Source organism: Falco cherrug, chromosome 12 (genome assembly GCF_023634085.1).
Source record: "Falco cherrug isolate bFalChe1 chromosome 12, bFalChe1.pri, whole genome shotgun sequence".
Classification (NCBI taxonomy): domain Eukaryota; kingdom Metazoa; phylum Chordata; class Aves; order Falconiformes; family Falconidae; genus Falco; species Falco cherrug.
In genome coordinates this window covers 8373374-8396214 of record NC_073708.1, presented here as the reverse complement: position 1 = coordinate 8396214, position 22841 = coordinate 8373374, and the positions used below count along the sequence as shown (strand labels likewise).

Genomic DNA, 22841 nt, shown 5'->3' with positions numbered 1-22841 from the left:
TGATTCTGGATATGTTGAATTTTTTTCCTTGTATTTTATTTTTTCCTAAGATCTTAACTCAAAGGTGTGCACTCTTTTGTCTTGTGATTGAATAATGTTGTGATTGATTGCGTTGAATTGACATCTGTCCTTCTCTGTGAAACCCTTGTTTACGACTACTCTCAGATTGACGAAGTTGCCAACATCAATGACATGGATGAGTACATTGAGTTACTGTATGAGGACATCCCTGACAAGGTGCGTGGCTCTGCCCTCATCCTGCAGCTGGCTAGGAATCCTGATAATTTGGAAGAACTGCTTATCAATGGTAATTTTAAAAACAAATGGTAACTTCTCTTAATTTGGGATTTTCTCTAACTTGCTAGGCTGTGCTTCTCAGTATGTAATAAGCTGGCTGTCAAAGCCCAGTTGGATCTGTCTACAAATGGATGCCATTTAGATTGTTCTTAGGTGGGCCTAAGAGAAATTGTCCTGCCCTCAACAGGCTTCATCTGTTTTTTCTGAACCTAGTTACTTTGATGCTAAATTAACTTCATTTGGCATTGCTGCTGGAACAAGAGAATGTAGTGTTATATCCTGAAGATCAGGAAGCTTGCTTTGAAACTGGGGTTTGCAGGCTGACATAAGTTTAGGTGTCTAGTTTCCAAGAGAATTAATAAATTGTATATGGGTGTATCACCCAAGTATTTCACTAGCACACCATACTCTTTTTGCTTATGGATCCATTTTAAAATCTTACTGGAATGCATGATAGCACATTCACATTGCTGTCATTTTGTGTCTGCATACGTATGTGCTGTCCCATGTGCATTTTGAGAGCTACATCAGTGTGGAATAGTGTGTGTTGGTAAATACATATGTGTACATGTATATGCATTATTATTTCCCATTGTCCCTTTCTTCTGAGGCAAAAAAGGACCTTACACTCTGTAAAGGTGTCAGACAAACAAAAGATAAGGGCAATCTAAACCAGACTTCTGAAATGATGGTAGGTTAGTGCCTTAATTCAGTTAATTTTTTAACTTGTTCCCTTTGTCTCCTTTACTGAGCTCTTGTACTCCCACATTCCTCAAGTAAATGGTTACTCCAGTATGTACTCAACCCATCCTGTGATGTCAGTAAGCAAGATTATTGTAAGAATTGGAAATGAAGGGGAATAGTAAGCCATCAAATAATGGCGTGTCCCCATGAGTTGTTGTGAATATTCCAGTGCTTGAAATTGCCAGCTGCTGCTTTTCTCATTCTGATCGTGTAACATGGTGTACATGAAGAGGGACTAGATAGGGGAAAGTGAACAGAAAAGATAAGTGATTCAGAGAGGAAAAGTAACCTGAAGCATGACAAGAGGAAATATAAATAAAATCATTAAATAATACAGTTGCTATGGGGAGGGAAATAAATAGAAGTGCATGAAAAACGATAGTTGTCAAGGTAGAATTTTAAGGGGATTTGGAAGTAAAAGTAATGGTTTTAGGTAGGGGTAGTAGTGTAGTAGGCAGCCACAGTGTAGTATGCAACATGCAGCTGGCAGAGACCACAAGATCTTCAGTTTAGTAGTAGTTTTAAGTTGACCTTGGTGTTAGGTTGCAGTTCCCTTGCATGTCACCTCTTATGGTTTGCAAGTGGATGACCACCCAGGGTACTCTATTTTAGTAACATCTCCAAACAGAACTTGTGAGCAGTGTTACCTGTTAAAATGAGGTACCTCTGAAAATCTTCCATTGGAAAACTTGATATATGTGGAATAAGGTGTATTCAAATTCTAAGTCTCACAATACAAAAACAGGGAAGTGAAATGCTGATGCTTATCTAAATGTTGTTTCACTTCAGAAACTGCCTTGGGTGCATTGGCTAGAGTGTTGAGGGAGGACTGGAAACAAAGCGTGGAACTTGCTACCAATATAATTTATATTTTCTTCTGCTTTTCAAGGTGAGTGCAGAGCCTCTGCGTATAGGAACATAAGAAACTTCTCTCTGCTTAGTGGCTTTTCATTTGCTTTCTGCATGGCAGTGTAAAACCTCGCTGAAACGGGCAAAAAATTTGTTGAGAGAGAAACATGCTTGTTACAAGTGACAAAATGGAGGCACAAAAAAGAACCCCGTGGTGAGGCAGTGTGTAGCAGAGCCAGAAAGAAACCAGTAAGGATTCTGACCCATAGCTTACAGGCTGAGCTGCCAGCTTTTAATTTCTTCAGCATTCCTACAAGGAAGAAACAGTATTAAAAACTGAAATGGGTGCTTGCTCTTATTTAGATATACCAGTGTTTCAGCATACCCTGCCTAGAAAAAATTCAAACAGAATTTGCATTGCAACTTGATTTTAGACCTCTATGATATTAACGGTGAGTGGACGGTCCTCTGAAACACTTATATTATGAAAAGTGGGGCTGATTGGATTTTCCTTTATGCATGAAAATTGGAATGTGCTTTTATTTTGACTTGGAACAGAAAACTGTTGCTTGTTTTTCCACAAGTTTGGAAAAAATATTCATGTTTTCAGGAATTGTTCTTGTTTTGTAATAATTTTCCAATAAAGAAGTGTTATAATGGGGCACAGAGTAAATACCTTTTTTTAATACAAGTGATGCAGAGTTGGGGCACTGCTACCATAGATGTCAAAACAGATTTGGGGTGGTTTGTATTTATTTTTTTTCTCACAGATGTGTTTTCTTCAATGTAGTTTTTCTCAATTTCATGGAATAATAACACACTACAAAATTGGAGCCTTGTGTATGAATATCATAGACCATGAACTGAAGAGACATGAGCTTTGGCAGGAAGAACTTGCTAAAAAGAAGAAAGCTGATATCCTTTTGATATGCTGGGGCAGCTTGATGGCTTCTGACTTGATAGCTGTTGTTGGCTTATATGAGATGAGCGTACAGCAACTAAGCTGTAGTTACTAAAACAACACAAGAAAAAAAAGTTTTATCAGCAGTATGTCTTAAGAATGTTTGTGCTGCCTATTAGGATGTAATACATCCAGGACTAGGCGAAGAAAAAAAATAATGCTGTATATTACAGATGTAGCAAGTTGTTGCTAAGGTAGTGTCTTTATAGTTGCTGTTCCATAGATCTCTTGCTTTTTACTAGTGAATGAATAACACCTTTGAGGACAATACACAGTCATCTAGGCTCTGTAACATTTATCTGAACTCCTTAACTTTTGTGATTTACTTGATGAAGATCCTGAAAATCAAACCTTGAAAAAGGACTATGAGAAAACGTACAAGAAATATCAAGGACTGGTTGTCAAGCAGGAACAGCTGCTCAGAGGTACCAAATCCAAACAGGAAATTATTTCCTTGTTAGTGAATGTGTATAGAGGGTTCTATCAGACGCTTTTCATAACCAGGATGTCTTAAACATACTAAATGCGTGGATGAATATGGAAGAGCATTGCCAAAGAATAGGGAAAAGATGAGTATTTAATCAGATTGATAGATCACTTTAAAAATCATTAGCATACTGTCAGACAGTCGTAGGGGAAAAATAGCAAAAGTGATCCACTTTTCTTTGCTCATGATATGTTGGTTTGGGCGGCGCTGAGTATTTGTGTACATTTGATTTTTTTTTTTTTTAACTTGGCCTGTATCTGACTCACATTGAATAGCTTCTGCTTATTTAAGTTTTTGTACTAAAATAAGCTTAATGTTAGGTTGAAATTATCCGAGTGGCATAGCTTTTCAATAGTTCCCATTGGAATATAAACAGATTCTAGTGAACATGATTTTATATTACTTTCAAAGCCACTATTAGAATTAATCATTTAAATGCTTTCTAAATGAGAATAAAAAGCATTCATGGTCAGTTTCCTTCGAAAGGCACTGGGCAGGGAGCTGAATACTTTTGAAAGTCTTAAGCACTTAATGTGTATATAGAGGCTTGTTAGTTCTGTTGTCTTTGATCTGTTGTTGTAATTTGTCTTTGACTTTGTTAGTTGCACTTTACCTGCTCCTAAATCTTGCTGAGGATACTCGCACTGAGCTGAAGATGAGAAACAAGAACATTGTCCATATGTTAGTGAAAGCACTGGACCGTGATAATTTTGAGCTGCTTATCCTGGTTGTATCTTTCTTGAAGAAACTCAGCATTTTTATGGAGAACAAAAATGATATGGTAAGGCTCATAGCACTCTACTGCAATATCAGAAAGGTATGGACTCTGAAAACTGTGCGGTTGGAGGGAAGCGGGAGACATCTCTGTCCCCATGCTAAATATCTGTAGCACAGATTATCCTACTTTGTTACTAGTAAAATGAGTAAAAGAAAAGAAGTACAACATCCAGTGTAACATACTGCAATAATTTTTGAAGAACTGTCATGCCATACAGTGAAGCTACCTCAAAATACGATATAGGAAATTCCAAATTTTGAAGCCAGCGCCCCAAAGTCTTGTCATAGCCCCACTGCTGGAGATGCCCATGACCCTGCCCTCAAACTAGACTCTTTTGACAACATACTGCCTCTGCCCTGTATTGTCTGGGAGGGAGAGGCAGTTATCCTTTTGCAGTTTGCTAGATTATTTTTCATATTTCATAGGTCAGCTTGGTCTTCAAAGGCACCTCACAACTGTTCCTTCGTGCTGCCAGTGGCTCGTAAGAACTGGAGGCAGTGTTGCTCATCATAAACTTTTTTAGATGAAGTCTCAAACTTCTGAAATTGTAGCTATTTTTTCTCTTTAGCCTCTAGCCCAGTATCTTCTTTACTGATTTCTTGATGGCTTTTAGTAGATACATGTTTTCATTTCTGTGCCTTTATGCCAGTTTGATAAATGAAAATAATTTTTTTTTTATCAAAGAGGTAATCGGAGATTAATGTTACACTTAGATTGTGAGATGAAAATATCTGTGTAAATGCAATAGGAAATTAATTGTATCTTTGTTACTGGAACTGTCATTTGAATGTCTATGCACTAAACACTGCAGGCAAGAGGTATCTTCCCTTATTTATATATGGGTATCCGATTTCTTAACAAAAGTCAGACACCAAGCATGCATTTTTGGGGGGGAATGTAGACTGTTTATTAGATGATTGGGCATTGGTTTAGTTTATACTTGTGTAATGCCCTGAAGGACTTTAGGAAAACAAGAATTAGCTCTCCAGCCCACTGATTTGCTGGCACACTTTTGCATTCCACTTGATTTAGTAGAAAGACAAATGAAACAAAATTGTTAGATTTATTTTATTGCAGTGTTTTAACAGTTTTGAAAAGACTTTTGAAAAGGTTTGTATGCTTCAGGTCAGCTGTCTGTTTGAGCATTTCTTACTGACAATAGACACAATACGTTTTTCTCCACAGAACCTACCAATGGAGAAGGTGTTCTAATATTTATATTAAGCAATAACACAAAAATGTCAAAGGCAAAATGAAGCAAGATTAGTTGTGCAACATCCGATTTCAAGTAAAACTGAATAATCTATGTATATTTATAGCACATTCTTTCCTTTGGTATTCAAGTGCCGTATTAAATTCAAAACAGTGAAGTAGGAATTCGTGCTATCTGATTATTTTTGATCAAAGGTATCCAGTCAGTTGTTTGATGCCGTGTGGGGAGAGCTGTAGTTTCTTTTCTTAGTATTCATTCTGTTGTGTGTATAACTGGAAGGCTAGTTACATACATGCAAAAGTTTGATGAATGCAAAGTAATTTTATGTGCTCCTTCTGGCCAAAGAAGGTTCTGGGAAACAGAAAATGAATGCATTTAAAAGGTTATGTCAAATAAAAGCAGAAAAATGTTGCTTAATGCTTAAAAGATGATAAAAAACTTTCTGAAGTCTTGCCAGTCAATGCTCAAATGTCTTTTCTGGCTGGTAAAGGGAACACGATCTCAGGAACTGATACCACTTCTCAGTTCCTGGATTCCACTTCTTAATTTGAAAGTGATACATGTTTCAGGATTATTTTCATGCTTTTATTAAATTAATGTACAGGATGGTATGCCTCTTCTGAGAGCACATGCAAAGTTCTGTCTAGGGGTTCATTTGAAATTCATAATGAGAGGTCTCAAATTCTTTCTGGATGCCAATTTTCTGCCTTTCTTGGTTGGGTATCTCTTCGGCTGTAATGTTAGTTGCTCCAGGGCTGCTTGTGTTTGAGTTTAAATGAGTTCTCAGCCCTCCCAAAATTTTGTCTTGCAAGTGATGTCTCGACCAGATTCTTGCAGTATTCCAACTGTGAGGAATATTTCTAAGATATCTGAACTCTTTGGATTCAAAAAAGGTTTTGAACCGATCTAGAAGACTTCAACCACAAAGACATAACCAAAGTTGCTTCAGATGAAAACGTGTTGACAGTCACTATTGTGGGTACAAATTGGATATGTATTTGCATACACATGGGTGTGAACATATAACACAGAGAGGGCTTTTACATTGAAGAGAAACCTACGTTTGGATGGCTTACAGATTTTTGTTTTTATTGATATGCAGGTTGAAATGGATATTGTTGAAAAACTTGTGAAAATGGTACCCTGTGAACATGAAGACCTGCTGAACATCACTCTTCGACTCTTATTAAATCTCTCCTTTGACACAGGCCTAAGAAATAAAATGGTACAAGTCGGTCTGCTTCCCAAACTCACTGCACTTCTAGGTATGTTTTCTTTTGTTCTAATATAGATGTTTCAGCAGGGATAGTGAAACTGTGTGCGTCATGATAGAGTGTGCGTAGAAGTTGCTACATCACTTTTCTCTTTGCTAAAGAACTTTCTCACTACTAACTTTTTATCATTCAAACCATCTTTTCAGATGCAGGTTTAAGTGGAAATTTAATTACATGGTTCCCAGCAGATTTATTGTTGGGTTCTGTTAAACTGTTGAATGAGTCTTCTGGTCTTTAAAAATAACTCTGATAGCTACCTGAAAACCATGTGAACTGACACGTGGGTGATGCTGGTAGTACTGGGGGAGCACCCAGGAAAAACAGCCAGCAACTTCACAGAGCTTTGCTGATGGGATACCAACTACCTTTTTAAAAAATTAAAAAAATATTGTGAAGCTTGATATATTTGCTGTCTCTTGTTACCTTAATGGTCCAGATAGATTAAAAATTTCCCAGCTTTGTCAGCTTCAACTCTAGGCAGTACTACTTTTTAGACATTCAGCTTGACAGTCTGTAAGTCGCGTAAAATCATGCGAGTACTTCAGATACAAGTGAAACTTCTTGTTGGCTGTGAGGGACAGCCATGGAGAACATAATGAGTTTGGGAAAAGCAGAGGATTGTCTAATTTGATCATTGTTATAAGCTAGAGTTCTCAGGAGGGATATTTTATTGCTCCTTGTGTGCTTTTTGGCTGATGCTATCTAGAGGCCACTCCAGTAGATACACTAAAAGTTTAGCAGGATTTGGCCATCAGAATTGTTGAGCGCTCATTTTGAAGTGGGAGTTTGAGGATCTTGTGTGAAACACTGGTGCAAGATGTCATTAAAGCTTTCTGAGATATGTTGGGTTTGGGATGTGCCTAAGTCCAGTGCAGCCAGTGTATGCAGATGTGGTTGGAACAAGTGAAATGCAATGGTGAGTCTGTGAGCTTTCTCCTCTAGCTTTGTATAGTCTCATAGGGTTGTTCGCCTTCTCAGTTTTATATTCAGCCTCAACATGACCTTATTGCTGTTTACTATACAAGTTAATACCATGAAAACTTACACTGGTTTGGAAGCCTTAATCCTGTTGCTGATTAATATAACAGCTACCTGATATATCCTGAAATGCCTCAGACTTTTTTTTTTTTTTTATGCTTTCTGCCCCACATCCATGTTTGCACTTGATGTCCTCCTCTGGGCTGAGCTAGGAGGGAGAAGAAAAATGGCATTTGGAATCTCTCTCTTCATTATACTTTTTTTTTTTTTTCTTCCCCTCACGACAATGTTATTTGGCAGTAAACTGAGAAGTGGAGCTGGTCAGGAAATAATATTTTCTTCTTGTTTGAGAGAGGAGCTAGGTAGTCTGGTTCAGCTTGCATTGTAAGCTTTTTGAAGCAGGAACTTGTTTCTTTCGTTCTAGCACTGTGGTTGAAGGCTAGGGCCTCTGGGTGCTTGTCACGCCAAGCAATGGCACAATACAAATTACTGAGAGAAGTCCCTGCTTCCAGTTGTTCTCCATTTAATATTAGTCAGACTAAACTCACCAGTTAAAAATCTGCTTTCCAGTGTCCAATTCTAACGTGGAGAGGACAATTTCTCTTCAAACACCATTCTCTTGGACTTGTAAGTAGGCTTGTGCAGAAGGCTGTTTAGCTCAGAAGAACCGGCTGCTAAAATTGCAGTCTGTTCCTGAAGTGGCTGTTAGGGTAATCTACGGCAAGTTCTGCTAGTACTTCTGCTAGTACTTCCAGAAGCTTCACTGTCCATGTGGGTCCATGGATGATTCTTCTTTCCTTGCTTGACTTGGAAGTCAGATCCTTTTTTTTTTTTTTTTGGCATGGAGGCATGTGCTGTTTGCCCTAGCTCCTCCCTGTAGAAATTCTTGATACTTGTTTTACAGTGTGCTGGTTAGAAAATGTACGTAGAAATACTGTGTATTACTTGTTTCTTAAGCCAGCTCTGTGATTTGTGAAACTTTTTTTCTTCATATGGTTATTCAGATAATTCTCAAATACATCACTTTGTGTATCCTGTCTCAGGGAAGCCTGCAACCTTGATAATAAAATAATCGTGTGCCAGATGCCCCTTTTATATGGGTTACTTGGGTATTAAACACACATTATTCAAGTCAGTACCCTTCGGCTTACATTTGCAGGTCACCTTAAAGTGCTAACACACCTCAACAGCTGTTGACAAGTTACCATACAGCTCCTAATGCCAAGAGGTCAAGTTTGTTGACTCAGCCTACTGAAATTTAACATTTGTGCATGCTGTGTGTTTGAGTCTTTAGCATTGGGTTTGAGATGAGTGTAGTAGGTGTTTAAAGGGAGAGTTGAGATTGCAAAGAATTAAAGGACAGGATTTGTCAGACAGCGGTTTAGGGCTGAGCAGTGAGGTGGTTGCAGTCTGCAGTTCTGGAAGATATGCTGTTTTTCCAAGGGACATTTAGTGGCTTGGGTGCAGGAAGGCTCTAAATGTAGGTGGAGGCTGGAAGCAGAGGAGTTGGACCAGCTTCAACTGAGCTATTGGGAACGGACTCAGTATGGCATGGATATGTTGGAGAAGGACCATCTTCTTTCTTTTACTCCAGAGTGTTGAGGCTGTTGTTGAAAGCATGGGCATGAGAAATTCTGCTTAGTCTTGGTTTCCTTTTTAATAGTGCCAGTGCCTGCTTCCCCATGTAGCTTTGCCAGTCAACACCACTTGCTAGTTTTTGCGGCTTCTCTTCACAAGTCTGAAGTATTGTATATAAGACTCCTCTTGCGCTCTCTGGGCACCCAAGTTAATCAACTACAGCTGGCCTTTGTTGTGTTCTGGATCTCAAAGAACTGGGTGCAGTTGAGGGAAATTTGGCTTCAGACTTGAGATCAGAAGCTGGAACAAAGCTGTGGAGGCCTATGAGCTGTGGCCTGCTGTATTTATGTTTCTCCATACGCATGCTGCTTAGAGGGTATGAGAAGAGATTTTGTTTTGTGCGCCTTCAGTTCTTTAAGAAAACCCTTGTAATTGTTGAGTCACCAGGGCTTTGTGGAGAACTTTTTTTTTGGTGCTGGTGGCTTTGCTTTAATACTTAGAAATTGTATTTGGACTGATCTTTCTTTTTTATACATTCTCTCTGTGAATGCTTTATGTGTCAGTGAAGTATGGCTTCAGTGGACTAAGGTGAGAATTCATGTGAATTCACCAAGTGGTTTAAGCTAGACATTTGCCTGAAATGTGGAAAACACAGATTCAGTGCCTTCTAATCATCACCTCAGAAGTAGAGACCAAAGCAGCACGCTATAGACTCTTCTGTGGAGGCTTGCTTCACTCTTGCAGTGCTCTCATTTGCTTTACATCATATATTTAAGTGAAGTGGAGTGGAGGAATGTTTTGCTCTGAATACAGACAGTACTGTGGTGGTTAGCATATTAGCTCGTGGAAAAGTATTCTCACTGAAAGGGAGAAAAGTAGAGCTTAACTTCAAGAATAAACACATTCACATCCTTTATCCCTAGGAATGCTTATCCACTGGACAGAAGGGAAACGTTACCCTTTTTCATAATTCTTCCCCTGGATGTGTGATTGGTTCCTAAAGTAAATGCCCTGGCAACAAACGGAAGAAAACATTGTCTATAAGGAAGAATGAAAAAAACTCACTCCTTGTTTGGACCAAATCCACTTTGTTTTTCAGTTAACTGGCCAAACCAAATACAAAATTTTTAGTACAGCTCTCTTAAATACACGCACAGCTTGTGATTCATATTATTCTAATAAGGGTGCTATTTTGTGCTGGTTCTGAGTGGTTTCTTAGCCTTTGTGAAGCGAGACAAATAGTTCTCCATTCTCCATGAGAACAGCAGGAAGTTTGTACAGCAGAACCAGCTGAGTGCTGCTGTGTGTGTTATGGCAGGCTGCAGACTTCTTGGTGGACCTTTTTTCAGAAGGAGCTCCTGGCAGTATGCAGGTGTGGCAGGCAGTACTTCAGTTCCTGGGTCCACCTTTGAGTTAGTTATTCCTCTCACAAGGTTATGAATGATAGGGAATGGTGCAAAAGCTGTTGCAGTGGGAACTGTGTTGCAGCTCAAAGGGTAAAAGGAGTCTGTCTGGCTGCATGCAGGGAGCAAACTTTTTTTTTCTATGATGTGTGCATTCATCCCTTTGAGCTGCTGGATTGTTCTTAGGTGTACTGAATGCATATTGTCTTGAAATGCCATTTTCTTTTCATGCACTTCCCAGAGCAAGCCATGCTTAAAGAATGTAAACCTGTTACGCTCGCAAGTCAGACTGAAGTGTGTCTCCTTGGTTGCTTGAAGTTGCTAGCTGCTCTTGAAAATCGAGGGCTGACTGAACACGGGTATTGGTGAGCTGAAAAGTGGGCAGGTCACAAACCAGTACCAATTGCAAATTGGGCCCAAATGGGACATGGAGTGCAGAAGGATTGTGCATGTGGCTGTGAAAGTGTTGCACAGTGCCAAGGTGTTCAACCTCAAAAAGATTTTGGGTGGTGGTAAATATCTTGGGTTACGTTTTCCAATACATATTAGTGACTGAAAGAGAATTGGCTTTGTGGATTTGTATTCAGGCAAGTAAATGAGTGTGTGTTATACCGCATGCTGAGATACAATGCGATCAGTCCCAAGTTGCAGTGGTACAGTTTTGGCAGTCACAGTACTTATTGAGCCTATATGCCTTATTGATATGAGTATCCTGGCCTGATGTTCTCAATTTCTCAGTGTTCCAAGACTAAATGTCAGTACACTGAGAAGTAGTAGGCACCTGATCTTATGCAAAAGTCTAAGGGCTGTGCCATAGTTTGCAAATTCCAAACTCCGAGTTCTTTATTTAAGCTGGAGATAGAGCAGAGGGCGACTTTGACAGTCTGATTTGGTCCTCGCTGGAGAGTCCATCTTCACTAGGTTCATTGATAGAATTTTAGAGAGTTTTATTATGTAAAATCTTTTCTGGAAACTGCTGAAATTCCTCTGAAATTTTTCCGTTCTTTACAAGCTAGGTTTAATGAGCAATCAAAGAATTGCCAAACAGTTGTATGCTGGGTTTCTTTAACAATCGAGTCTTGATACGGTATGCAGCCAAGCTGGATTATGTGTTGACTGCTGTTTAAAAACCCAAGAAGTACTTTGCTCTCTAATTAACGGAGTGCTGTGGGTTTTTAATGTTCTATTCCTTTTATGAAAGTTTCTTTTAAGAAGGCTTAAAGTAGATGTGTTCTCTTTATGAGTTCGCTTGGCCTTTTTGTAATGAACTTATTATGGAGCTTCACACATCTGTTGAAAAATGGAGCTTCTTATAGGCTACTGCAGTGTTTTTTCTGACTTTAATAGGCCTCGTTTATCCTATAAAGCAACATACATTTTCTTACCTGATCAAGTGAGCAAACAATAGGGGTCAGATGTGGCAGAGACCCTAACAAAAAGCACATGTCCAGCCATCAGGGTGAGGTAAAGTCATATCGGGATTGCTTGAAGTTATTAATGGCAGTAAAATTTATGCTTCCTCCTGTTTTCCCAATTAAATTGAGAAACCTTTTTTTCCTAAGGTGGCTCTGCAGCAGCTGGTTCCAATACTTGTTGTGTGAATATTGCCTGGGGTGTCTCCATTCCTTTATAGTAGAGGCTGGCTGAAGCACATTAAGTAACAGTTCAACTACAGGGACCAGTCTGTTGGAAAGCAGTAATTATTAAGGGATTTATTTTAATGGTAGTTTTTTTATCATTTGTGGTGAGTATGGCCAAGGCTTAAAAAACCCCAACAACCCACAACAAACAAACAAATGAAAAACCCCTACCAAAAGAAATGCAAAACAAAACCATCTCTTAACATTGAATGTCTAAATCCTTGTTAGAAGTGCAAATAAACCTAGCATGTCTAACTCACCTGAGGAGAGTGTTGGGTGCACAATGTCTTAGAACCCAGCACCTTATTTAGATACCTTAATTATGGATTAGACAGCAGACTTTAGAGTAAAATGGATTTTTGAAGTTGAGAAATACAGAACTCCTAAGTATAGAGAGGTCAGTGTCGCTAATACTGTGTTTGAAGCAGAAACGGAATCCCACCTAACTTTAAGTTAAAAGCCTTCACCATATTCCTGCTTTGTGCTGTTGGCGAATTGTATTGAATTATCAGGAAAGTATAACTGAAATTCGTAACGTCATTTCTGTATAAGCTTGCAAGTTTTTGAAGTCTGTCTTCTAAGATTTTTCTGACTCCTCTAACACTGTCCAGGGTTGGAAATGGTGTTTTCCCATTTTGTAGCTGTTACAGGTGGATCCTTGCTAATCTGAACACTCAGCCTTTGACTGTTCAGGTGAGTGAAAGCTCATTGCTGTGGTGTGCTGCTCACAAGTGCACATGTGTATTTAGCTGTGTTAGTAGCGCTTTTTTTAATGAAGAGCATAACTCTGGTGTAACACAAGAAACTAACTTCATGAGTGTTGACTGAAAATAGTAATGCTTACGGCAGCAGCAAGGACGGGCGTGGAGAGATGGTAGTAATCTAAAGACAAGGGAGTGGAGTTGTTGGAAATTCACTGAAACAATGAATGGGAATGATACCCTGAGCCAGTATTTCTACTGTGAAGCTTACAATATGTGACTGCATAATTAATTGAATTATTCTAATTGTTTCTTTGCATATTGCAAGAGCAAATTAATACTTAACAGTAAAAAGTAAATCTAGTCTTCCGCATGAACTGTTGACATCTGAAAGCTTTACTGGGCATAATTTGAATGCCTAAAGCATGACAGAACAGAAACAACCAGCTCTAGTTCCTTGGAAAACCTCCATAAAGAAGGGGTGGGGCACTTCTGCTAGTCTTCCTAATCTATGGTAAAATCTTCAGGAAGCCTGCGTGAGGGCCGAGGTAGAAGAGAGAGGAGCACCTTTTCCAGAGCCTTTGTGAAGCCTGCAGGCAGAGGGATGGTCTCAAAGAATCATGTGGAACAATTTCGCAGATGTGGTAGTCCCATAGATCCTGAGGCTTTTACAAGTTTGGATGTAAGGGAGGAGGTTACAGTCCGCTTTCTCTTTTGGAAATGTGGAAACTTCTGAACTCAAAAGTTTCTGCTGTTTATCTAAGAGTTTCTCAGATGATCTTCTCCAGTGTAGGAGACCGACTGCACATTCCCCATGTCTGCGGTTGCTGAGGTGAGAATCCTTTGTCAGCTGATAGTTTTATCTTCAGACTCTTAGAGCTGACGGGGGAAGAGATGTGCTAACTTAAAGTGCCATAGTGACTATAGTGTTGGTAATTCTCTATACAATCCATTTCAGTTTCTTTGGTCTCTGACATACAAATGCTTTGCAGGATGAATTTTAATTTTACATATTTGAGTGGTCTCATTGTGTAAAGCACGACTTCCATTGTGAGGCAGGGGCCTTAAATGTTATTTTTATTCTTTTTGGAAAAGCTGTCAGATCTGTGAGAAACTTGTAGATCATCAGCAAATGGCCTTTGAAATGACAAAATTGTAGTGTTTTCACGATGAGAACAAAACAATTGAGTTGATTACCTTTTTTTCAAGACTTTGCCTGTAAGAGTATGCTGGTGCTTGCGCAGGAACAGTATCTGCTGAATAATGTGGAGCTTAACTCCTGTTATCTGGAAGACTCAAAAGCTCAACCAGTATTTAACTCCACTTTTTGGACTTGGTAGATTTGAACCTCAGCTTTATACTTCAGCAACTTTGAAACACGAGTAAAACCAGTTTCCATTTCAATGTGGTGGATCATGCCTTTCTCAGAGTGAAAGATAGAACCCTGCTTGTTTGTTGGTTTGGGGTTTTTTTAACACCTTTGAGGAGGAGCATTTTGAAATACAGCTGCACCATCTATTCAGAACTGAGGCTGCTCTGCTGTGGAGTTGTGCATCTGCAGAGCCAGGAGCATGGAAGACCTCCACCTATTTCCATTCCCACTGAATTCCAAACAAGAAAATTGGGAGAGTTTTTTTAGAGCAGAGAAGTCTGAGTATTTTCTAGTAATTGTAATCGGAGCAGTTCATGTAGTTTAATGAAATATAGTGCAGATGTGGCAAAAATTATGGATGCCCTATAAATTTCCATTTAACTGTACAGCATTTAATCTATGTAGCTTGGTGGAGACTTCTAAAGGAACAGCTTTGCATGGAATTTTTTCCACCTACTTTGGAAGTGTGTGTTTTCTTAGTTTGATTCAAACTAAGAACCACCTCTTAATTTCCAGTTTCTTTTAATAACGGTAGTTAATTCTTTTTCTGTTTCTTGCTTTCTTCCTTGGTCATAGCTTGACCCAAAATGTGTTTCTTTTGTGGAGAAAATAGAAGTAGTTTTATCTTCTTCCTTCAGAGTTAATCCTGTTGGCTCCTGTTTTCTCTCTGAACTTCTAATTGATTTATCTCTGGTTTGTGCAGTATATGGGTTATTACAACCAATCTGCTGCCAATTTCTGTGTGAATTCACATGAGTTCAAGTGTGATTGGTTGTAGGACATCCTAAATAACAAAAATGGTGGGTGGCTTTTTTTTTTCTGTAGGAAGATCAAACCTCAAAAGAAGGACATACCTAAATTTAGTAGTATGTTTCTACCCAGTGGCTATGCTTTGTTGTCTTTTATGAGTAGCAGTACTGCAGTGAGGTGTTTACTGTATATTTTTCAGTCAGTATTGCATAGAGTTCCAGGCAAAGAAGTTGAGCCTGGGGCTCCAGATGTGCAACTTCATTTTTGTCTATAGCTGTAACATTAAATAACCTAAATTAGTGATTTATTAATCCTTTCGATTCATCACTAATTCCTTCTTTGTTTCCTAAAAAAAATATAATTGTATCCATGTTTCAGATACGGCATGTACTAAACAACCCAAAAAAACCCCCACCACTCCAGCCATGGCAAAATCAGGGGTTTAAGTTAGGCTTATGGTATGAAGCCAGTTTCAAATAGCATAAAGGTGGCACAAGAGGGATTATTAGCATGTAATTAATATCATAATGTATTATTTACAATACCTAGTCTCCTTGAGTATGAGCAGATCTGAAAATTCTTTCAGGTTCTCTTGATAAAACAATCTGATATATCCAATATGATTTATATTTACAAATGTAAATCAAACCAATATGTGTCTGAACTGCACATGGAGTAATTTAGTCCAACTGTTTCAGAGCTGATTGCAAGGAATAATATGGGATAGAGGTAAGCAGAGATACTTTTGTATTAGTTTTTTTCCTAAGACTGCTGATGATACATGTGAATACATTCTTGATTTCAGGTATTTTCTGACAGCAGTGTGAGTGTGTATAGATCTGATAGTGAGTGTGTGACCTTCTTATTCATCTAGTTTTCTTACTTCCCTAATTCTGCAGGAGATTTGACTTGAGAGTATCAGAGTTTGAAACTGAAATAAAGATTCACTCTGCCATTTTAATGAGTATTTACCTTTGTGTTCTGGTTTTGATTTAGTGTAGTTACTGTTTTGCACGTGAGTTGGAATGGATATATTTCATATATATGAAGACATTGATGATTCCATTAGAAATGATGGCTACTTGAATTACTCGTAAGGCTACATTTGAATAATTTAGTCCATAATTTATATTTTCATTTTTACTTTAGCATTTGAAAGCTGAATGATGATGCTGCAATGCAGACTGGCATTTTAGTTTTACAGCTTTAGGGTTTGTCTTTTGTTATCATGGAGCTAATGGGGTTAGTGGGGGTTTTGTTTTTGTTTTGTTTTTTTTTTTTTTTCATTTTAAGCTCACACACTCAACCAAAATGTAAGACCTGATCTTGTGATCAAGAAATTGTATTTTTTTTTCTTTAGCTTCTGCTACTAGTATCATTTAGATCTTTAACCTTAGTAAGAACTAAATGTGGAATTCAGGTTTTGGTCCACAGAACTGGCACATGGTTTCTTATTAATGTTCAAAGGCTAAAAATCTGAAGCCATTTTGAACTCAGAACCCATCATGTATTTATTTCCCTCTCTAATTTGCAGAAAACTAGTTGTGAAAACAGCCCGAGGGACCTGATATTTTTCCATCCCAGCTGCTCCAGCTGAACTACAGCTGCAAAAAAAATCTAAGTATTGTTTCTATAAACTGTTGAGTGTATTTTATAACACAATAATTCCCACAAAATCAGTAACTGCAGTTAATGACTGGTTTGTTAAGGCATTAACTGCACTCAGCTGGGAATGACCAATTTCTCTGGAATGGCTGTATAAGAACTAAGAATAATTCAGTAACACTTTCAAATAATTATTTGGTTAATTAATGGTAAATTCTTGTGGAAATCCTATCAAAGTACTCATGACCCCCACATTTAATATCCAATGAGTTCATTATGATTCATGTTTTAGTGCCATAAATACCAGAAGAATCCATAATGACTAGGCCATTATTTTCCAGGGCTGCCCTTACTGCTTTAGGCCATTTGGCTATTCCACCTTCAGTCATAAAAAGCTTGATGCTCAAAACTACCAGCATTTGTAGGCCACAACTTTCTGGCACACCACCAAAACTTTGGTGATTTTTATGAACACGTTTGCCAGAGATCTGGGGGTTTGGGTTTTTCTTCTTTCTCTTGCTTTTCTAGTTAGGGGAATGAATTGATGCCTACTGTACCAAGTCAAAAGGAAGTCTTCCTTGCAGTGTCTGCTTTTTTGTGTGTGGCCTTCAGTAGTGGTCAAAAATAGCAGAAAAGGTATCACTTCCATGCTTTGGAAAGCTGTTCTCAAGCCAGATACTAGGCAGGGTTTTGAATTTGTACAGCCAAGTCTTTAAACTGTGATAGACTTAGGGCTTTATTCATTAGCATTCAGATGAATATAAAATAATTTTTTTTTTAAAAGTAGGCAGTAAGCTTGGTACTGGCATATTGAAGTAATAGTCGTTAGCTGGCAGTTCATATTTTTGGAAGTGAAGGCTCTATGTAAAAGGATGGCACTTGGCTTGGTGGGTTTTTCAAAAAGTCTGTTGCTTCTTGCCCTTTTATACAATCTTCATCCTGCAAGATGATGCTTAGTGTTTAAAATGCTGTAGATGTTGAATCTGTTCTCTTCCTAATCCTCAATAAACTAGTTATGCATGGTTTCCAGTGCGCTTTCAATAGGCTGTATGCTTCCTAATTGAGCACGAGATTAACAATCACATTAAATCATGTTAGTTGTGCTTAGAAACAATCACGTCCTCTTCATTTTCCTGAAGTTTTTGATTTTCTGGATCATGGTTGCCACTGGTTTGTATAAGAACAAACAAATCAGGAGGTTCTGCTTTTTCTCTGCCAAAGTGCTTGCTTCCCCAGGGAAAGTGGGACAGTGAAACTTCCAGACATCAGCCTGAAATTTGTTCCTTTCTGGGAAATTAAAATGAAATTAAACTTAAAATGCATACACCATTAAATACTAAAAAGCGGGTTTATTTGCACACTGTTTTCTATTGGCTTTAATTCTTTAGTTATTTTCATCTTCAAGTTAGAATTCGGAGGTTTTTTCTGTTTACTCACAGTTGAAAAATGCTTCCTTGCTAAGCCTGTGCAAGAGGTGCCTGTGACCTCCATGCTCTAAACCCTTCTCTGTTCCTTCTCTCTGTTGGCAGTAGGACAGGGGAATTCAGGGAAGATGGGCCAGTTGACTGCACAGAAGGAATTTAAATTCAACTCTTCTTTTTGAAACTATAACTATCTTCTTGTTTTGTGTGTCATGAAACCTGCCTTATGGAACATACCTCAGGAGAATGATTTGCCAGTCATTAAAACTCAACTCTTAAATTAAGAGTTAATTCGGATAAAATAAATTGTTTTGATTTCTATGTATTTTCTTCACACTTTAGCTTAAGTATCTGGGTATTCTTGATTAATTTTGGTAGTTTAGAAACCAAGCCAGTGCTGTCATTCAGCATTGATAACCCAATGTGGTGTTCAGGCATCAGAAAGGTTATTGTGACAGTCTGGACCTTTGAGAAAAAGGATGAGAATATTATGCAAGGAGTTTGTTTTCAAAAAAACCAGAAGGCCTGTGCTGCTATAATAGGCTATTTTACTTGAAAATAAGCTACCAGTATTGCCAAATACCAGGAAACTGCTGTTGCTACCAAGTGTTAAGACTGTATCTTAGCTGGCGCTTTATCTTAGCGCAAATGTAGCTTGCAAAAATGCAGAGGAAAAAACTCCATGAAGGACAGAGGTTAAACAGATACAAAGGAGCATCGTTCTTGTTGACTGCCTGCCAGTGCATACCTGCTGAAAGTCTGGTCCAACTTCACCCTACCTATTGCTGTTTTGGGAAGCCAACTTTCCTCCATTTTATACTTGTTTCTCTTTTACCTTACAGTGTTTCCTGCATCATCCAGCAAAGTGTGACTGTAATTTGAGTCTTGATGTTTTGAGTTTTAAATAGAGGCATGGAAAGAAGTGTTAAGAGCAGTGTAAACAGTGCTTTTTTTCCTAACCCCATGAAATTTGAAGGCATAATTTTCTCTTTACATTTTTATATTTACTTGGGAGAAGCCTTCGGGTACATTTATGGGAAGGTTTTCTCATGCAGTCATTGGATTTACAATGTCACTGCAGGTGAATAGGTAGGTAAAATGACCAGTCACAAGAGAAGCGGAAAAGATAACAAACGCTTCATTTGTGTTCGCTTAAAACAGAGTGTATATGTGCTAGCAACTATAGTACTGTCTGTACTTTAATTAAAAGAATAGCCAGAGTAGCCTTCAGATTTGGGCATTATCCTTTCTCCCGCTGTTAAGTGCATGGAACATTGTGATACAAGTCCTGATTTTTTCAAACAGGTAAGAATCCAGAAGGATCTGAAAGATCAACTATGTGTTTGAGATTGGCACGGGAAAGAGTACTTCACTGTTGTATGGCAACTGCCAGAAGGGTTTCATGGGTCTTTAGTAATTCAGCTTTGAAAAAAGGCACAAATGTTCATTGTCAGGATAAAGGCATCATGTCCTTGCTGCTTAAAGGAAATTCCTGTGCCCAATGATGTATGCAGAAGAAAAATCCTAACTGTGTTGATTGCTGTTTGAGGTCTTGATGCCTTGCCAAAGTGTTAAACAGGTATTTTCTAACTTAGCTTAAATAGAAATGGGAGGTAGGGTATTTCTGATCATTTGTATAAGAACTGTGGCTAAATTTTGAGTTAGTGACCTTATTAAATCCTGATCTAAGTAATATAAATGTTCAGATGAATGTTTTATAACCAGTATCCTGCTAATGGAGGGCTAGAGGAGAGCTCAGGAGAAAGTTCAGTCCAGATTTCGGCAGTGAGTCAGGGTCAGATTTGTCTGTTCTTAAACATTCGTACATTTATCTAAGTTGGTTTTATAGAATCTTTGCGTTAAATACTTCACAACCTACTTGCATTAACTGTTTCAATTTTTCTTGAAAATCTTTTTCTCTTTGGTAAGTATTAATGTGAAAATATACTAATGTTGTCTTTGAAATGTGTGAAATGCAAAAGGCACCCACAAGATAATCTTATCGTTTAGGATAATAAAACAGTCAGTATGTGACTGACTTGAAAAGCACTGGATTCCTTCTGTAACACTTTTAGTGGTAATTCTGATTTTTCTCTCTGGCATTGTTATATTCTTTTATCATTTCACTTTGAGACAAACTTGTTGTTTCAACAGGAATATCCACAGCTAAATCAGCATTACATTTGATGTTTAATTTCCTAGCTGGAAACTGATGAGGGCTTTTTCTGGATGGTCTGTCGTTATTAAGTGTTCCTTTCACAAAATACATTCCTTGCGATGTGAGGTTAAGGAAGTGTTTTGAGGTGCTGGGCAGAGGGACAGTAGTTAGCATTGCCTTTGCTCCCTCTTTGCACAAATACATGGTTCATTTGGATACACGAGGCATAACCCTTTTGTTAACGTTGTATTTCTGATTTAAATTTTTCCTCTGCTTAGCCAGAATTTTTGTGCTTTTTGTTTTCCCCTTTTAAGTGTTCGCAACACCTAAAAAAACCAGGCTTCTACTAATATGGATTGTGGGGTTTTTTTCTCGTAGCAAATGAAAACTACAAACAAGTAGCGATGTGTATTCTGTATCACATAAGCATGGACGATCGCTTTAAATCAATGTTTGCATACACAGACTGCATCCCACAGGTATGTGCTTTTGTATATGATGAGGTGGCAAGATGCGTGTTTCCCTGTGCAGGGCTTATCCTCACGCATAGCAGAGCTCGCACTGACACCCACAGGTGACAATGGGAACAGCCACGATGCTGCTGAGTCGGTGGCGAACCGCTGCCGCAGTCGGACTGTTCTTGCTGTCCCCAGAAAGAGGATAAGTGACTTATTCTCTGTCAGTGCTACTAACACTGGAGCTGCATCAGTGAATTGGTAAAAATACAGGTGACCTGATGAATTTCTGCAGAAGATCGGGAATGCTTGAAAGAGACTAAAGCTTGTGCACAGCAAGTCCTTGGGGAACCTTGTGGAAAGTATTTCCTTTACAGTTTTAGAAGGCATTCTTTGCTGATCCCATTGGGTATCAAAATTTCAACGTCTCCAGTATTACAGGATATGAACTGGAAACCAGCCAAGCAGTGTTCTGTTGCTACATGACAATTCTTTTTCCAACTGCAGGCATGTACAACAGGGGAGACTGGGGAAGGCTCTTCACCGATCTTTCAGGCTACAGTTTGTTGCATACCAGTGTGTCTCCAATCATGGTCTTTGATCCAAGCACAGAGACAATTATCATGCAGTTTTAGGTTTTGTGTGTATGTTGTTTGTGTGTTTTGTTGGAGGTGGTTTGGGTTTTTTTTTGTTTTGTTTTTGGTTGGGTTTTCTTTTTTTAACTAGTACCAAATCCTCTCTTGCTGATCTCTTTCTCAGTCCTGATGAGGCTGGAGTTGAGAAAGCCTGTGTTGCATAAGTGTAAAAGCTCGCCGGTAGCTTTTTCAGAATTGCACCATGGTATTTTCTTTCCTGCCAAAAATGTTTTTAGCATCAAATGCATCCAGAATGGGAAGTTGCCATGGAAAGTTTTCAGAATGTCATTATCTCATGACAGAAATGGTGATGTTTTTCCAAATACAGGAAGATTTTGGAGAAAGGAGATGGGAGAACTGGTGGGAATAACTAGTATATGTTACAAAATGGTCTTATAAACACCCTGCTTACTGCTTTTTCTGCAAGAAGCAACTATATGTTAAGGCATTTGCATGATATAAGGGACCTGCTTTGTTCTGAGAAGTTACCAGCCAGACCAGAATTCATGCACTGTGTTTCAGGGCTTGCGTATAACGTGCTTTCGGAGAATCTTGGCATGTTTGGTTTTTTTTAGATCCCCAGTGCCAAATGTAAAGAGCTGTGGAAACTTCAGTGATATAATCTGAGCTTTGGTAAATGTCACTGTTCTGATAGGCAGTGACTGCTCTTCCCAGTGCTTACAGAGCTGTATCCAAAAACTAGTGGAGCAGGAAATAAGTCCACTGCCTTGATTGGACTTTGGCCAAAACTACAAATTTTGAAGGATACCTATGGCTATTGATGCTTCAGTAGTCAATGGAATTACTCACAGATCACATCTGCTGACTGGTCAAAAAGGACAAGCTGGATGACCGGAGCTTAAATTTTATTAATGAGCGTTCAAAATCAGGACAATCAAGGAAGACAGAGACGGCAGAAAACATGGGGAAATTGATGAGGCTGCAGGAGAAGAAAATGACCTTTTTTAAAAGCACTCGCTGCCATCTGATTTTACCTTGGATAGCCAAATTCTCTTTGCAATGGCAGTAGGCGCCCTTCTGTGGTCCGCATCCAAACTGGCAAATACTCAATAATGAATGTCTAGCTGTCGTAGAAAGTGATTGGAAAAATCAGTCCCCTGTTTTCAAACACTTTGCCTGTACAAAGTGACAAGGGCTTGCGCGTGCTGTCCCAGGTAAACATCCTTGTGGATTGCAGGAGTTAGTGGGTGCTATTCTAGTAACAGTTAAAAGTGAGTATTAACAGTTCATTCTTGTTTAGACCTCAGCAATGCGTGTTTTGTTTAAATAGGTGCAAATGCCATCCAGATGCTTATAAAAGCCTTTATTGGTAATAACCTGGCCAATCAAAGGGCATGGTTAGGCAGTGATGTCATGGTGATATTTAATATTTTACCGCAGAGCAGTGTGCAAGGTTCTCTGCAGCTACCCACATGTTTTCCACCACAGTTGTCCTGTTTGGCCCCTCTTTGATCTATAAGCTTCTTTTCAGCTTAATGCTGGTAAACGTCCTCTCTTGACAGCACCCTTTGCTCCTGTCCG

At 38.7% G+C, this 22841-nt stretch overlaps 1 protein-coding gene across 2 annotated transcripts in view; it reads left to right on the top strand.

The window, feature by feature from the left end:
- The window catches only part of KIFAP3 (kinesin associated protein 3), a 71213-nt gene that overhangs the window by 8023 nt on the left and 40349 nt on the right, over positions 1-22841 (top strand). For both annotated transcript variants that reach the window (XM_055724884.1, XM_055724885.1), the window contains exons 5-11: positions 166-307; positions 1831-1930; positions 2681-2805; positions 3178-3276; positions 3941-4119; positions 6432-6594; positions 20588-20688. In XM_055724884.1, the coding sequence (XP_055580859.1) occupies positions 166-307; positions 1831-1930; positions 2681-2805; positions 3178-3276; positions 3941-4119; positions 6432-6594; positions 20588-20688 (909 nt within the window). The remainder of the gene's footprint in view (positions 1-165; positions 308-1830; positions 1931-2680; positions 2806-3177; positions 3277-3940; positions 4120-6431; positions 6595-20587; positions 20689-22841) is intronic.